The 18736-nt window shown below is 38.9% G+C and overlaps 1 protein-coding gene across 2 annotated transcripts in view; it reads left to right on the top strand.

The window, feature by feature from the left end:
- The window catches only part of RYR2 (ryanodine receptor 2), a 735866-nt gene that overhangs the window by 447485 nt on the left and 269645 nt on the right, over positions 1–18736 (top strand). For both annotated transcript variants that reach the window (XM_043511417.1, XM_038395332.2), the window contains 7 exons: positions 8027–8235; positions 9951–10303; positions 11404–11518; positions 12359–12519; positions 14135–14294; positions 14564–14650; positions 17124–17350. In XM_043511417.1, the coding sequence (XP_043367352.1) occupies positions 8027–8235; positions 9951–10303; positions 11404–11518; positions 12359–12519; positions 14135–14294; positions 14564–14650; positions 17124–17350 (1312 nt within the window). The remainder of the gene's footprint in view (positions 1–8026; positions 8236–9950; positions 10304–11403; positions 11519–12358; positions 12520–14134; positions 14295–14563; positions 14651–17123; positions 17351–18736) is intronic.

The raw sequence follows: 18736 nt of genomic DNA on the forward strand, positions 1-18736 counted from the left end.
AGTATCCAGAAGTCACCTACTCCAGGACAGGCCCAACAAAGAAAATAACAGAACGCCACTAGCCATCACCTTCAGCCCCCAACTAAAACCTCTCCAATGCATCATCAAGGATCTACAACCTATCCTGAAGGACGACCCATCACTCTCACAGATCTTGGGAGACAGGCCAGTCCTTGCTTACAAACAGCCCCCCAACCTGAAGCAAATACTCACCAGCAACCACACACCACACAACAGAACCACTAACCCAGGAACCTATCCTTGCAACAAAGCCCATTGCCAACTGTGTCCGCATATCTATTCAGGGGACACCATCATAGGACCTAATCACATCAGCCACACTATCAGAGGCTCATTCACCTGCGCATCTACCAATGTGATATATGCCATCATGTGCCAGCAATGCCCCTCTGCCATGTACATTGGTGAAACTGGACAGTCTCTACATAAAAGAATAAATGGACACAAATCAGACATCAAGAATTATAACATTCAAAAACCAATTGGAGAACACTTCAATCTCTCCGGTCACTCGATTGCAGACCTGAGGGTGGCTATCCTTCAACAAAAAAGTTTCAAAACCAGACTCCAACGAGAGACTGCTGAATTGGAATTAATTTGCAAACTGGATACAATTAACTTAGGCTTGAATAGAGACTGGGAATGGATGAGTCATTACACAAAGTAAAACTATTTCCCCATGTAATTTCTCCCCCACACCCCACCCCGCACTGTTCCTCAGATGTTCTTGTTAACTGCTGGAAATAGCCTACCTTGCTTGTCATCATGAAAGGTTTTCCTCCTCCCCCCCTCCCCCACTGCTGGTGATGGCTCATCTTAAGTGATCACTCTCCTTACAGTGTGTATGATAAAACCCATTGTTTCATGTTCTGTGTGTGTGTATATAAATCTCCCCACTGTATTTTCCACCAAATGCATCCATTGAAGTGAGCTGTAGCTTACGAAAGCTTATGCTCAAATAAATTTGTTAGTCTCTAAGGTGCCACAAGTACTCCTTTTCTTTTTGCGAATACAGATTAACACGGCTGCTACTCTGAAACCTGTCACATACCCACTGCACTGCATCATGGCAAAAGTTTGTGTAATAGACTATGTGTTTTGGGAGAAGAGAATCAACATTGAAAGAACAACTGCTAAAGAAAACTTTCAGTCATATCTAAAGCTTGAGTAAGTAAATAAATAAACATTTCAGTTTGTCCTGAAGGGCAACAAATCTAATCGGATTTGTACAAAGGACAGGAATAGTTCCAAAATTGTGGGCCACTCCTGCAGAAAGCTGCAACTTTTTTGTGTACGAAGAGATCTACACTTCAAGTACCTCCACTCACTGCAGCTGTGGCAATACTGTTCAAGCATTCTTGTATTAGACAGCTCTCAAATAGGCATGTCTTGTGCCATTATACCGTTGTACCGCAGATAAACAGTGCATCTTGCTGTCCCATTTCTAGGCAATTGGCTGCAGACTGTTAGCACTCCCATAAGTAATCAAACCACTGTTGGGTGTAATAATATTTTCACTTGGGGGGTTTGTTTCTGAGGTTTATCTTCAGGCCCTCAAAAGAAAAATGAAGGTAAATGAAATGTTGGTGCAAAGAAGATGAACGCTGATTTTGATTTTTACAATGAAAAGTTTTTCCATTGACTTTGGTGGTCTTTGGATTAGGCCTAAATCTCAAGTTCACTTCAGTGACAGTATGTAGAATTAAGAATTGATTTTAATAGCTACAGTTGCAGAACCACTGTAGGGCTGCAAATGTCTGATAGAAGTGTTTCTGAATAATTTAGTATGCTGCTCAGAAAAATGCACACACCCACAAACGAAAATTAAACTGCTAGATGGAATTTTAAATCTCTCAGACTTGACAGGTCCCTGTTAATGGAAATTTGTGTTTGTTCACTGCATATTTTCAATGTTTGTATTCTGGTTTTCTGAATGTTACATATATTGGTAAATAATCTCTAAATGGCTTGCCAGAAAAATGATTGTATTGCCCAATAGAATTTCACCCTCAAAATATTCAATGTAGAACAAAAAGTTGTTTCATTCTGTCTGGATTTGCAGTATTATGCGACACAATTTGTGCTTCCAGTTTCAAAAAGACATTGAAGCAACTCTGAGAGATGTTTCTGCAGACATACAAGAGACAATGGGCTTCCTCAAGTCTTGCCTGATATTAATTATTTATGGAGCACTGAGTATGATCCCATTGTAATAGAAACATATATAGAAGAGAGAGACCCTATCCTGTGTACAAGTTCCTCTCCACGTTGTCATTGAAGTGTTGTGGAGCAGTTCATAGAATGCAGAAGGTGTCTAATCAAAAGACCAGTTAACCATGGGAGTTTTTCCATTCACTTAATTGGCTTTGAATTAAATCCTCTTTCTATGACTTCCCTGCTGCCTGTCCCTTATTCATGTCATGGGACAGGAGTTTTCCTTTTTGGGCCTTGTCCCCGTGCTACAAAATGGTGAATATAACAGCACTTTTATGGGGTCATGAAAATAAATTCTTATTTCTCTCTCTTCATTTAAAAAAAAAAGCTTCAATTTTCTAGTCTGCTATGGTGTGCATTCATCCCCACTGTAAATGTTTTCTGTGCCATATTCACAGAGTGTAAGTAAGCTGATGTAATTGAGCAATAGCACATTGTCACGCGTGCATTTGTCAGTTGAAATGGCATGTGTCTCTACATGCTAAGGACACTTACATTGACTGATGAGCACACATCTCTTAGAGTATGTTACTGTGCTTTCAAAATTATAGCTTTTAATAACAGGTTACATTGTACTTTCTTTGGCCTCTATTTTAGTAGGATGTAGAGTTAGTAGAACTGATGAAGGTTAAATGACTACTCCTGCATCAGCTTTCCCAGCTCTACCATAAGAAGAGGAAGTGCTCATTTTTGTTTCTCCTACTTTCTAGAGCAGTGCTGCCCTAGAGCTGCTCCTGGTTTCATTTACATTCCCCACTCAAAGAAGGTGTGGTGAGTGTGAGTAGAAGAGTCCTGCTTCCACCTACTAGTGTACACAATTCTGCGAACTTCGCAGCCCTTATTACTGAACAAGGTCTTACAACTGTAACTCAGGCTATGTCTATACTACTGAGGTAAGTTGACCTATGCTACGCAACTCCAGCTACGTGAATAACGTCGCTGGAGTTGGCGTACCTTAGGTCAAGTTACAGCAGGGTCTACACTGTGGGGAGTCAACGGGAGAAAATCTCCTGTCGTCTTACCTTACTCTTCTCGTTGGGGGTAGAGTACAGGGGTTGACTGGAGAGTGATCTGCTGTCGATTTGGCAGGTCTTCACTAGACCCATTAAATCGACCACCGGTGGATCGATCTCAGGGTCAATTCCTGCTGTAGTGTAGACCTGCCCTCAAAAAGCAGGCAAGAATGACCTCTTTCCCGCCCCCCCACCAACATTGAACTGATAGGGTAATTGAGAGGTTAACAGTGGCCAGTACTGGATGCTTCAGAGGGAAATTTTGACTGATCCATCCCCTGTTGTCCACTCCCAGCTTCAGGCAGTTGGAGACTTAGGTTGCTGCAGAATGAAGCTTTTCACTTCAGGAAAAAAATAACAGTTTGTCAGAGTTATCTGCCCTGCTTTAGAGGATACAGCCTACTTATAAGCCAGTGCTAGTGTTATAACATATTTACAAACCGGGAAAAAGGAACATGGCTCCCTGCCAAGTTACCAATCAGGTTCACAGGCCCCTATTTTAGGGTCTACTGCCAACAAGAAGAGTTCCAGAGAATGATGACAGACAGTACCACTTGTGAGATATCATTCTTGTCAGTAGTAAACATAACTATTAAATGATAATTGCACATTATATATGTATGTGCAAGAGAGATTTCATGCAGGAGGTATGGTGTATTCATGCATTATAATTCTGAATATTCAGCTAGGTATATAGTATGATTCAAATTCCGTCCCCAGTTACACCAATGCAACTTCAGAGTACGATTTTCATGTCTGCACTGTATATGTGGCAAAAAGGTTACAAGTTGCACCCCGTCTTCTCCAAAAGAGTATAAATTACACAGAAATTATGCTGCCCTTATCCTTTTGCATTGAGCAAAGGGTGGCATTATGTGGTTCACCTTGGATGTGGAAAAAGTGGATGGAGTTGTAGTCAAGATCAAATCCGTTATTCAATATGCATCTGCCAGAAGCAACCTGCAGGAGAGGGGAGAGGCAAATCCTACCCTGACTCATGCCCTGTGCAACTGCATTTACTTTGGTATGGTTGCATTGCATGTAAGTCAAGGCAGGATTTGACCTACAGAGCAAATTAATGCTGCCACAGGCATCTTCAACCATTTTCACTCAATTTATGAGGCACCACAGCAAATACTGGTCCACTGGGGGGATTTGGGGGATTTTGGCTATTGCAGAATGAGTTGGTGATTAATCTGGTGCCTGTGGAACTGGGCTGATGATACAGATTCTCATCTGCATGTCACAATGACTGGTTACTGAGTTAATGAGAACCTTCTGCATTTAGCCAATCGATTTCAAGTGAAAAATTTTCCTGGGTAAGGATTTAGTCCAAAATTCATTGCAATGTAGGCTGCTTGGTCAGATATGCATAACTTAAAGACAACTTACAGATGTATTTATTGTACTAAGGTATCGCTGAAAAACAGGTATCTGATAAGGTTATGATTCCTATTCATTTGACCGTGTTAGTGAAGGTGTGATGAGAAGCAACTGTATACTATATTTTTAATAATGTTTGCCTCTGTGAGAATGCTACTCCAGATCTGACAGACATGCATGCATGTAGTAGAATTAATAGTGTATGTGTGTCATCTTGTACACCACTCATTTCCCTTTCTTGTTGGGGTGATGATGTCTCCTGAGATGCAGGACTGCATTTTCATTATATACTCAGCTTCTACATTCCTACTGTTTTCCTGCCTGCTTCTGCTCATCACAGCAACTGCCACTACCTGTATTATGCATAACTAAACTCTTTCATATATGAGCTGATTGCTGTAGTAAGGAACTACCTCATCTGAGTTGGATCTCCAATAGCTGTAGATACAGAATTTGGTAAAAATATTGCCACTTCCTTACATGAAACATTGACCCTTGCTAAAACCCACCTTAACTATCTGCTCTTGTATTGCAAATTCACATGAATTTGATGTAGACTGCATTTGATTCTTCCACTTTCCTGTTTTTGAGTAAATTTTAGAGCTCTTTTTTACATGTACACTTTTTTTTTCGGAGTGGATGACAGGGACTTGAAATTTCATTCTAAATATATATTTTTTCCTTTATGAGACAAAATCCTATCTACATCAAAGAAATACACCTACTGTTTCTTAAATGGGTCATCTGTACTGTCACTAATAACTTCAATAGCATTCTGACTGTTCCAAAATTCCTCATACACACATGGCATGCACTCATAGTTTCCAACCTATAATGCTATTTAAAGAAAAAATGAAATCAGGATGTTTGTGTGGAATATTGTATGTTGTTTCCAGAGTCATTTGTATCAAGGTGTATGTTATATCAATGCTACTTAAAGAGTTTTTTATATTGAGGATGGTGCAGGGCTGTACTGCTCCATTGAGAGCTCCAGGAGACATTGAGTCACTCAGACACATCACTTCCTCCAGTGCATGCTTCCTTAGAGTGCCTGGGAGGAGAATCCTGGCACCACTCTTTACAAGCATGTCGTTGTGGAGTGTGGGGCAGGGCTATAATACCACCCACTCTGGAAAGATTAATGCTGCTGTGCGGTAGCTTCTTTTGTACTGTCATTTTGCTCCCTTAGCACAAGAATTGCAGTTGTGCTTTCCCCTTTTGCAAGGGGAGAAATGGGAAGGGAGGCTTTTTGTTCCTTCTTCCTCTTGAATGCCTGCTCAGCACTGGGCAGTTCTACCCAAGGATGACTGACATTCATATGTTGACCTTCATGCTGAAGAACTCTCAAAGTGCTTTACATCAATAAGAAACAGGGGTAAAGGGAGACAAGGTGTTAGGTAGGCAGGCAGGCATGTGGTGCAAGTCTGATAAACTTATATCTAGTTGGCTTTCTCCTGCCATATATAAAGTGGAAACTTGTAAGTGATGAGTTGCATTACAGAGGTCCATGCTGTCTTCTCTGAACACCCTTCCTGTAACTACACTAACTGCTGCCCCCAGGGACAGTTGCTCCCAAGAACAACTCTTCTTGAGTGATGCATCAAGATTTGTCATCCTACTGCAGACAGAGCTGTGATTTTTGGCTTTGCCTAAAAACATTTGCAATCATGGTTCATTGAACTCTGCAGGGTGCATGTTAGCTTCCCTGTAAGTTAAGCTGTGAGGCAAATATTAATTTAAATACATATTGATTTATGCAAATATAACTCCTCTTGTTATAAATTGTTTAGTATGATTTTTCCCATTTAGTTCTAGTATTCTGCTGACAAATGGTTTGTATAATATTTTAACAATAGATTTGCAATAAAAAGTAGTCATAAATCAGAGTGACTGAGCAATCTCATTATCTGTGTGTGAAACTGATGTCTCGTTACTAAGAGCCTGGCCACAAAGATAGAAATTCAGATATTAATCTTACCGACTAGAGTCTGCGGCTTGTAGTTTCTGGCCTTATGTTTATCGTGCTTAACATACATGTAAATGACAGTGAATCTTTTTTATCTGTAATAAAATATTCAAAGGAAGTTTTGAAGTCTGGAAGTTAATACAGAACAACATTAACCACTGTGGCTTTTGGCTGTAACATTCTTCTACTTGTGTAGGCAGAGCATGTCATGAATGGAGGCTCTGCTCCTTCCCATCCTGCATAGCCCCTAATTTCAAGGGCCCCAAAGAATGGGAAGATCCAGCTGCTCTGCCTGTTGACCATTGCCATTTCTCCTCCCCAATTTCCGTTAGATTCTACTCACCTCTACCAGCGTAATGGAGTGGAGCATCCAGATTTACATTTCTTGGGGGGCAAGGAGGGAATTATCTTTTTGACACTTTTATTAAACTTAATAGATTTTTTTTAGCAGACAGGTCAAATAAGTTTTCAATAGTATTGTTAGATGAAAGGGGAATAAGAAGGATGAATAGAAGAAAGAAAAGAAAATACATTTTCTTCATTTTCTAAAATAACAGACTGAATCTAACAACCAGAGATGTCTTAATGTAATTTTTGAAGTGGTGCATAGGTCTTGTGTTTACTCAGCACAGGAATGAATTTCATTCTTTAATGAATAGGGTCTTCTCTTAGATGTGAAGTACCAAGAGACCAGTCTTGTTCTAGTGTTGTGCCCCAAACTTGCACCTGATGCTACACAGGGACAATGCCATCCATCAACTTCACGGAAGTTACAGTACAATATTGCCTACCCTAAGCATTCATAAGTCATGAATCTGACCCCAAAATATCATAAGATTGGTATAAAAATAATGAGATTTAAAGAAATAAATGTGGGTTCTTTTTATTTGCCCTTCTGGTTTTCAAACCTTTAGGTTACCTTTGGGACATGTTTTCAAGTTTTTCTCTGCAGCCATTAGGGCCAGAAACATTTTTTTTAAAGGAAAGGAGAGGTTTTTTGTTTTTAAAAAAACCCCAAACCCCCAGAACTCTGAGCTGAAGCTTGATGAGCAAAATCAAATACTGTAAGACTTGTAAAATCATGAGCGCTGGCAGCACTGGTCACCAGCAGAGAATTTGGCCTTATGTTCAATATGGCAATCACTGTCTGATATTTCTGAACAGTGAATTATCTGGTATGTGATATCATTTCTTGCTGCATCTCCTTTTAGAGAGGCTTGTATTCAGAACAATAACAGAGATGTGCTGCTTGCTGATTCCTGGAAGGTAGAGTACTACGCCCTAATACAGGAGTTTGTACTTTTTCATGTTTCATGTTCAGGTTTCATGCATTTTTATCCCAAACCATTTCTGACTGTGTTATGTCAAGAAAACACTTCTGTAATATATGGGATGCATAAATTCTTTCTTTCTTTCTTTCTTTGGATAGGATTTATACCTGTGTGCAGCCTGGGCTTGTCTCAAGTGGGAAGAATGAACTTTGGCAAAGACGTCAGCTCCCTGAAATATTTTACTATCTGTGGCTTACAAGAAGGCTATGAACCCTTTGCTGTTAATACAAACAGAGACATTACCATGTGGCTGAGCAAGAGACTCCCTCAGTTTTTCCCAGTGCCACCAAACCATGAACACATTGAGGTTTGTGTTTTACATTAATATTTCCTGTTAATTTTTCAGGAATTTGTTTTAATTAAACGAACTTTACAGTTAACTTGCTGCTTTTGCTATTTCAGCCTTCCCTTTGAATATGGATATCAGTGTTGGCATCTGACATGCACTTACTCACCCTGGTAAACTATGATTGTAGCTCAATGAGAACATGATGATTAATTCTGTCAGCCAATGAGTGATCTCTTGGAAGAGTATGAATGTATTAGACTCCTAAATAAACAAATAAAATAATGTGTTAAGCTTGCCAACTTGACCTGTCAAAAGCCTGAAAGTTCCAGAGTTAAGGTTGCTTCTGCAACCTTAATGCTATCCTTTTGCATGAGTACATTATGAAACAATCTTTAATTATATTGATTTTAACTTAAAGATTCCTGCTTCATTCAATAGTGTAGATCAGATAGTGCTCCATGTGTGAGGTAAATTTTTAATACTTGCTTTTATCTTGTTGTCCCATAAGTTTTATACTGTACTCTATACAAACTCCACACTGAATGAGACAAGGATTCTACCAAAAAAAAGTCAAAGATTATGAGTAATATTTTCACAAGCACCTAAGTGACTTAAGCTCAGTTTTTAAGAGGTACGTAGACTTTTCTCTAATCAGCACTGCGACGCCTAAATATAATTTTTAAAAGTGACACAGGCTCTTTGGTGTCTCTCAATGACTTTTAATGAGCCTTAAGCTCCTAAGTCTCATTTTCAAAAGGACTTAGGCTCCTAAGTCAGCTAGGTGTTACAATGCTGAGAAAAGGAACACCTAAACACTTTTAAAAATCTGGGTCTTACGGTACTAAATGACTTAGGTTCTTTTAAAAATATTACCCTGTATCATAAGGCATATGCACAAGGGAGCAGAGTTAAGACTGCCTTGGTAACCTTCATCTCTGGTATTTCCTAACTTCTGTGACTTACCTTTGCGATTTTAACAGTATTTCTCTCTCTCTCTCTAAATATAGACTGTAATATATAAAGACACTTCAGAGTTCCACATGTACTGTTGCTGACTGTACTCCACAGGCATTTAAATACAGGAACCGAAATTCCGGTCACCTTTTTTTGCTCTCGTGCACAAATTCAATGTGATACTCTAAATTCATGTGTTCACCGGAAATTGTTACTCAATTTATATATGGACCCATGTGCATAGACAGTAGGCCTTTGCAGATTGTTTGTTTTATCCAATAACAAAAATCTGTACAAATGCATACAATTTTAAAATACATATAACTCTATAAAATTGCAATCAGTTTTTACCAGACCACATGAATGCCACATTTGAATGAAATAGAAACTCTGTCCCTACGGAAGTATATCAAGAAGCATAGGTAAAAAGAAATATTGTTCTTTCTCTTATATCTGTGCCTTGTGTTTGAGTTATTATGGATCATACTGGCCAAGGTTGGATTACTATTGCAAAAAATAGCGGGGATAGTCTTTGACTGTAAATTCAGTTTATAAGTGCTAAAAGGAAGCAACTCCATTCACTTGTCAATGGATTTACCTGCTCTTGCTGCTATAGTGCATGCTGATGTTTAATTGAATGTCTAAGCCATATTGTAACTTTTAATCATTTTGTAACTCTAAATACATTAAATATATTATGCTAAAATCAAACTGGAACATTTGGGAGGAGGTGGGGAAGATATTTACTTTTATAATAAATGAGCTTTTATATTTGATAGGTGATGAGAATAGATGGTACCATAGACAGCTCCCCCTGTTTGAAGGTCACACAGAAGTCCTTTGGCTCACAGAACAGCAAAATAGGCATCATGTTTTTTCGCTTGAGCATGCCAATTGAGTGTGCAGAAGTATTCTCCAAAACATCAGCAGGAGGGTTGCCAGGCACTGGTCTTTTTGGCCCAAAAAGTGACTTGGAGGATTATGATGCTGATTCTGATTTTGAGGTTCTGATGAAGACAGCTCATGGTCACCTAGTGCCAGATCGGGCAGAAAAAGAAAAAGAAGCTACAAAACTAGAGTTCAATAACCACAAGGATTACACTCAAGAGAAACCTTCACGTCTTAAACAAAGGTCAGTAACATATTTGATCTGTTTTTGTCATAATACGGTGGGTTGGGTTTGCTTTAAACATTACTAGAAAATTCATATTAAATCCCTCTCCATATCACCCATAAAAGTTTTCTGTAGAGAGTTTGTAAAGTTGTGGTTAGTGCTAAACTGACAGTCAGGACTTCCTGGTTCTATTCGCAGCTCTGCCACTGAATCATTGTGTAACAATAAGCATATCATTTAACCTCCCTGTACCTCACTTTCATCATCTGTTAAATAGAAGAAACAAAAATCTATAAAAGAAGCTTTCCTCTAAGGGTATTGTGAGGCTAAATGCAGTCTTTTGACATTCTCAGATGAAAGGCACTCTAAAAGTGCCAGAGGGTTTTTTCTGATCCTGTCAAAACTAGGAAATACTGGAAATTTCATCAGAAAATTATGCTTATAAGACTTCCAGCAAAGGCCAAAGATATTTAGATAAGTTTTGGTGAATATCTGAACTTTCATGGTCTTTTCCTGTGCCCCAATTAAGTGAGGTAAGAATATTCACTATGTTATATCTTTATCATTTTCATAGGTAATCAAACAAACCCTCCCCTTCCCCATCTGATCCATGAGATACTCATACCCAAACTTAGTAATTGTCCAGACATATTACTGAAACCTTCATCCTTCCATTCCCTTTTTACTTTTGCTCGCCCCCTAGCTTGTTGTGTCATGTTAAATTGTAAAGTTTTGGAATAGGGGCAGTGGATAAAATTTTCAAAAGCTCCATACTGACTTAGGAGCCTAAGTCCGTTTTTATAAGTGACATGAATACTTAAGAGACAAACACTCATTTCAATTCAATGGAACTTAGGCTCCTAAGTGACTTTCAAGAAAAGAATTTAAGCTTCTAAGTCACTTAGGCAAGTTTGAAAATTTTACCCTGTGTCTTCTGTAAAGCACTTATTCTACCCATACCTGATGTAATCAATAAATAACAATCTGGACCCAACTACTAAATCTTTTAGGGTAATTTATATTTGCGGAATTCCTGTGTGTGTGTGTGTGTGTATTGATTTGCTCAGAATTGATATAGGTTGTGATTTTACTCCGTCCTCAGTACTTTTGTATTACAGGTTTATGCTCAGAAGGACAAAGCCAGATTACAGCACAAGCCACTCTGCACGGCTCACAGAGGATGTTCTGGCAGATGACAGAGATGACTATGATTACTTGATGCATACTTCTACGGTATGGCAACGCAGTGTTCATATTTTTGCTATTTGCTTTTCTAACAGTTGCTACTTTTGCTAGTAGGAGTCTCAGTGAACACATTCAATTTTTCTCCCTTTTATTTCCAGGCCATATTTTTTATGCAATTTTCTGCGGTAGTACAGTGTAACAAAGCTTTAGATCACCACACTCATTCCATTTAGACCTGCCTCCTACTTAGCCCCAAATCCAAAACAACTCCTATTTGAAGAGACTTAACTTAGCTTGGATCTGTGCTTAAAAGAACTTCCATGGGCAACAGAACAAGGGCAGAATATGGCCCTATTTTGAAACAGCTAGTCAAGCCCAGAGCTACTCAAACATAGAGAGTTAAAGAGTCAACAACTAAATACATGATCCTGATTCAGAGTATGAAATGTGGAAGTCCCATTGAAATGAATGGGAGTTTTGTGCATGGATCAGTGGCAGACTCAGCCCCTTTAATCTGCTCAGTTTATTGTGTTTCCAGTGTTTGCAGGCATAATAATACACCTGTATGTCTCTTAATCCTCTACTACTGTAATGTGAACATACCACCAGTGTTTCTGCATGCATCTTTTTTTATCCTCCTTGTCTTTCAGTTTAAATCAGACCCCCTTTTTGCAGAACATGTCAGTGCAAAGCAATCATCATTCTTCCATTGCTCTGCTAATGAATTACTCTCGAACAAGACTATATCTGTTCACAAAAGCTGATTCATCGCAGTTAGATTGTGAAAAATAAACTACAAGATTTTAAAACAACAAATTAATTCTGAATCAAAATTATAACATATAAACCAGATATTAACACCATACGATATTGTTAATTTATTGACAGTACTATTACTCAGTGAGAATATTTCCTGGGCAAGAACCTGCTAATGTCTGGGTGGGCTGGATTACATCTGACTTCCATCAATATGACATGACCTTTGACTTGGACAGAGTACGCACTGTTACAGTAACACTAGGGGATGAAAAAGGAAAGGTTCATGAGAGGTTGGTTCCAACTATTTTTCTTTTTAATTGAATTGTTTTATACTTGATGTGTTTTTAAACATCTAGCACCTGGTATAAAATAGGTATTACAGAGGAGAATCAGGCCTGTAAATGTTTAGGGGTCAACCAATGAAATTAATAGGGAGCAGGAACAAATAAAAGGAAGTACTTTTTCACACAATGCACAGTCAATCTATGGAACTCATTGCCAGGGGATGCTGTGAAAGCCAAAAGTATAACTGGGTTCAAAAAAGAATTAGATAAATTTGTGGAGGATAAGTCCATCAATGGCTATTAGCCAAGATGGTCAGAGATGCAACCCCATGCTCTGGATGTCCCTAGCCTGTGACTGCCAGAAGCTGGGAGTGAATGACAGTGGATGGGTCACTTGATGATTACCTGTTCTGGTCATTCCCTCTGAAGCACCTGGCATTGGCCACTGTCAGAAGACAGGATAGTGGGCTAGATCGGTGGTTCTCAAACAGGGGTATGCAGAGGTCTTCCAGGGCATATATTAACTCATCTAGATATTTGCCTAGTATTACATTAAGCTACATAAAAAGCACTATTGAAGTCAGTACAACCTAAAATTTCATACAATTACTTGTTAATACTGCGCTATATACTGAAATTTAAGTAATATTTATATTCCAATTGATTTATTTTATAATTATATGATAAAAAGGAGAAAGTAAGCAATTTTTCAGTAATAGTATGCTGTGACCCTTCAGTATTTTTATGTCTGATTTTGTAAGCAAGTAGTTTTTAGGTGAGGAGAAACTCGGGGATACGCAAGACAAATCAGACTCCTGAAAGGGGTACAGTTGTCGGGAAAGGTTTAGAACCACTGGATGGACCAATGGTCTGACCCAGTATAGCTGCTGTTATGTTTTTGTTTGGAAACATGTGAAGTCAAGATCCATGGATGTAGAATGATGTTACTGAAAGTAAAATAACTGATGACAGGCAAAGGTGCAGTAAAGTTTCATCACTAATATAATTTATCTGTTTGTATCTCCACTGCAAAGAATACGTGGAATAATTGCCTGATCAAAATGATGTATACTGAAACATAGAAGCAGTACTGCCTTTGTGTGCCATTTCAGTCATTCAGGCCCCGACCCTGCAAAATCTTCAGTCTGCAAAATCAAGTGAGAACAGTCTCTTGTTAGAATTGTGGTATGTTCTGCTTCTAGTCAGGCCAGAATTAGGCTGGCTGTTCTCATGCTTTCACGGCATTTCTGCTTATGGTGCAGGTCAGAATCTGTAAGTTCAGGGATGCATAAAAATAAATGATTTAACATGTTAACTCCTGGAATCTCTTTTGTCTGGTTCATGTAAAGGTTTGGGCTGGTTCTTGTTTTGTCAGAAATAGTTCTTCCATCTTTACGGAACTTTGGAAAATCCATGGTGTAAAATTCTGGCTTCATTGCCATTGGTCGGAGTTTTGCTATGAATAAGGCCAGGATTTCAACCATGGCGTTAATACAACATTCCAGTTTCAGCAGTAGCCTGATGGTTGCAACAGTGTAATTTAATTTGAATAAACAGACTACAACAATACCTTCCCATACAAGCTCACCTGCTAGCCACAAATGTATCTCTTGAAATTCAGTATCAAACGCAGCAACTGCTATATGGTGTGCGCTGGAGAGAGCATGAGCCCTGGACAAGGACGCAACAACAATGGACTGGAGATTGGTTGCGTAGTCGATGCTGCCAGTGGTCTGCTAACCTTCACTGCTAATGGCAAGGAACTGAGCACCTATTATCAGGTATATATTTTTTTGTTTTATTCACCTCATCCAGATGAGAAAAGCTAGTAGATTGAATTTACTAGCCTTATTTATTAATAGAAATGAAAGGAAAAGACATTGCCTCTGATGCGATTGTAATCTTCTCTCTCTTTTGAACCCCAGTTATGATCTTCTAGAGTTTCACGCAGTAGTTTGTACCTATAAGCAGTTGACACAAGTGATAGATTTCCTAACATTGATGGCGTTTTGCTCTCTTCAGTCACTGTGTATTTCTGTTTGTGATTTAGGTTGAACCAAGTACTAAGTTATTTCCTGCAGTATTTGCACAAGCTACAAGCCCCAATGTTTTCCAGTTTGAGTTGGGAAGGATAAAGGTAAATAAGACCACACTTATTCGTTTCTCTATAAGTTTAATTGTTATATCAGATAATATCCAATTGTTGCTGTTTTGTTGAATTCAGTATGTTCCCGGTGTTGGGGATATTTTTGTTGGTGCAATTGTATGGCATATTTTGGTTCTTGCCTGCAAGTAGGCTTGGAAATTTGATCTTATGGCGCAGAATAAAACAATTTTGTTAAGATTGCATCTGAGAACTTAAATATTTCCAAACTGTAAATGCAATATTTATTTCTTATGCTTGTCACCCTTCATGCTGTATGTCATGCAATGAATAAAATGACTAGATCAATTTTAAAGTATGCACTATTTATTCATTAGATCATATCATGTCTTCTCTGAAGCCATCACATCTATGGTATGAACATATAAGGTAGTCACAGCTAAAATGAATCTGAACATTGTGGAGGAATCTCACCCTTTTGTGAAAAGATTCCAAAATCACACGTTCCTGCAGTGCAAATGTGTGAGGTACTATTCACATTGTGAAAGGGACTATATGCTCATTTTATCTGTCACTACTGCAAATTTAGTCAATTTCTATAACTGTCATTATTTCACTCCCCGAACCTGGTTATATTTTGTCATTCTGTAGCAAAGAACAGTTACGATAGTTATATACAGATTTGTATCACAAAAGTTACTGTGTGTATTAGCTGAATTTAATGATTTGGGATATTTAGTGCTGGATTGAGCACTTACAAGCTTACAGTGGCACAGCGGTACCGATACAGCTGTGCCACTGTAAGAGCGCTCATGTAGATGCATTATGCTGATGAGAGGGAGCTCTCCCATCGACATCATAAAACCAGCTCAACAATCTATGTCGGTGTGAGAGCATTTTTTCATACCCCAGAGCGACAAAAGTTTTGCCGACATAAGTGTTAGTGTAGACATGGCCTGAGTCATGTTGCCATGTTGCTGTGCCTTCTCAGGAGGAGCATCAGGAACAATTGCGGCTTCAAGAGGCACGATTCTTCTTCCATCTTTTCTCTTGCTGCAGGGAGTAATTTCATAAAATACTGTTGGCAATGTAGCATACTCCATATCTGTCCACACAGCCAGCTACTCTAACGGTTGTAATACTAGCTGTGCAAACTAAGGACTCATCCACTCCATGTCCATTCCCTGCCCAGATGCTTGTTGCTGGATGTATAGGTTGTGCAGCCCCTGCTATCTCTCCTGTCCCATGCTCAGAGGCACGATCTGGGTATGTCCTTGGTGGCTGGACATGGACGGGGGTAGTAGAGGCCTTACTGCCCTGTGTATCTATATAGGACCAGAGCCGAATCTAGTCTTCAGTGCCCATTTTTCTGAAACTCAAAATGACTTTATTAAGACCTTGGTTTGGCTTTAACAATCAGCAACAAGTCTTGAGAAGTGATTTTTTTGTAAAAGAAGAGAGTGGCAAGCCTTCTGGAGAAGGGACTGCCACTTATGTGCTTTTACAGCCCAAGGGGGCCCTGATCCTAACTGAGACCTTTTGGTCCTATCGCAATATAAAAAATCAGTATTGGTAGTATAAATAATATCAAAAACTGATAGAATTCAAATGTACACTTGTATAGGTAAAAATGGTGAGAATTTTCATTTTAAAATATATCCAATGCACCGATGTCTGTTTTAGCTCGGAGTCAATTTATATGTATTTATATTAATTTATATGTTCCGATGAAGTGAGCTGTAGCTCACAAAAGCTTATGCTCAAATAAATTTGTTAATCTCTAAGGTGCCACAAGTACTCCTTTTCTTTTTGCGAATACAGACTAACACTGCTGCTACTCTGAAACCTGTCTTTATATGTATGGGATACTGTGTAGTCTCATGAAAAGGGTTGCAGCCCAGAGGAGCTAACGCAGACTTTTTAAGGTTCCATGGAAGCCTCTAAACCCTATTCTTCATGCTGAAACTAGCTTCTTCTGAATTAGGAGGAGGGCATAATAACTTGTGATGGTGGAGATGGGGGTACAATTTTTGGTTTAAATGCCAGGGCAAACCCTTACTCTTACAAATAGGGCCACGGGATCATTAATGTCCATACAGAAGAGATTGGGCTTCAGTTTTCAAGGATTCACCCAAACTGCCTGCTTCTAGCGAAATTGAATTGCACAGAACTTGAATTCTGTCTCAGAGGAATGAAAGACTGAGGTTTCAGAGGGTGTGAAGGATTACTGGATTTCATATCTCTGGTTTCAGGGCAGCTAGATATTAAACCTCTATGACATCCTTTTAGGCAAGTTCTATTTAGTGTTTTATATTTTGCTTTGAGAACCACCAGTCCGCAGCCTATTTTGGGAGCTGTGTAAAATGCGACATTCCTACCATATTATGCTTGTTTCATTGCATTGATTTCATATCTGTTTGGAGCACATTTGTCTTGTGTATTATCATACACCATATTGTCCTATAGTGATTATAAAACTGACAGTCTCTTCTCTTGCTGTCTCCAGAATGTAATGCCATTGTCTGCTGGCTTGTTCAAAAGCGAGCATAAAAACCCAGTCCCTCAATGCCCTCCCCGTCTCCATGTCCAGTTTTTGACCCATGTACTGTGGAGCAGAATGCCAAACCACTTTCTGAAGGTTGATATCTCACGGGTCAGTGAACGTCAAGGCTGGATGGTACAGTGCTTGGATCCTTTGCAGTTCATGTCTCTCCATATCCCAGAAGAAAACAGGTTGGCTTTGTTCGTATGTATAAATTGAATGAGAGTAGGTGTGGGTTTTATGAGGTCAGACAAGTAGCAAGAAAATAGTCTGCTAGACAGTCAGTTCCCTTTCTCTCTTGCATGTGTATAATATATATAAATACAAATAATATATTCTGACATAGAAAGGAATCCCTTCTTGTGGGCCCCATTTAAATTCAATTAGTGAATTATTAACTGGGTCACATAAATATAATCACTGGTTTTATTAAACTGTTTCTAGTCGTGTTCACCAACAAGAGATCTCTTAAATTAAAGACATATTGCCAATTAGCATTTATGGCAGATTTGGGTTTCTTCTCCTCAGGGAGAAGCACATGCTTTTGTGGATGCCAAAACTACATAGAGATGTAGACAAGGCATGCCTGATTTTGTTTTTTATATTATTTTGCTGAGAGGGGAAATATGTACAAAGCTTCTGGTAACATCTTGAAACTAATCCTTACAAAGCATTAGATAGGTCCGAAGGGAGGGAGCCTCAGCTGTAGCTTGTGAATGTGTACAAAGTTTTTCAGTGCTTTTTTTTTTTGTAGTCTAGTAATTTACTTGGATTTTTGTGTTAGCAATAATCAGACAACTCTGATATGCTGTGTGCTTTAAGGCTCATTAAATCTCAATTTCGGTAGAACAAACGGACTGTTTTGATTATCTTCAGACCTATGCTTGAGATATGTGTAGAGTGAGAATTAGTGCATTGTGGTCCCTAGTGAAAAACCTAAATATCGTGTGCATCTTGAGTATATTTGTTAAAAATGTATTGTGGGGCAAATTCTGCTACTCCTCCCAGGGCTATGAAGGGCCTCAGGGGAAGTGGAACTGAGCTGGTTCCACAGCACATGAAGCAGGTCTGAATCTGGTAAGGAGCAGCCACCCCCAGGTGTGCCAGAGAGGCTAGTTCAAATACCAATCAAGTCTGAGGACAGGGGCATGCTGGCAGCAGAGCAGGGTGTCTCTTTTTGCCCCTGTGAAATCTCCCTGTGCATGCCTGACTCTTTGGTCTTGGCACTGAGAGAAGGATTTAGCCCTAAAAGTGATTAGCTTGTATTATGATCTAATCTCACTTTTAAAAATGTACAGATGAGAGCAAGAGGTATTCATGGACTAGATTGTTTTGAAATCTCCATTGCTGTTGTGTTTCAAACCTGAAAGACTCTGCAGGACTGTTACTCAACTCCAGTGCATATAGGTTTTATTTGCTTTTATTTTACAAAAGAGGAAATTGAAAGCAAAAACCTACATTTATGTTATGAAAAGCCCCCAAATTATTTTTTGTAAAAGTAAGCTTTTACAAAACTTGTGACCAATAGAAGCATTTCCATAGTTTTATTAATGTTAAATTCTAAAGGAAGCATTTAA

Source organism: Dermochelys coriacea, chromosome 3 (genome assembly GCF_009764565.3).
Source record: "Dermochelys coriacea isolate rDerCor1 chromosome 3, rDerCor1.pri.v4, whole genome shotgun sequence".
Taxonomy (NCBI): Eukaryota; Metazoa; Chordata; order Testudines; family Dermochelyidae; genus Dermochelys; species Dermochelys coriacea.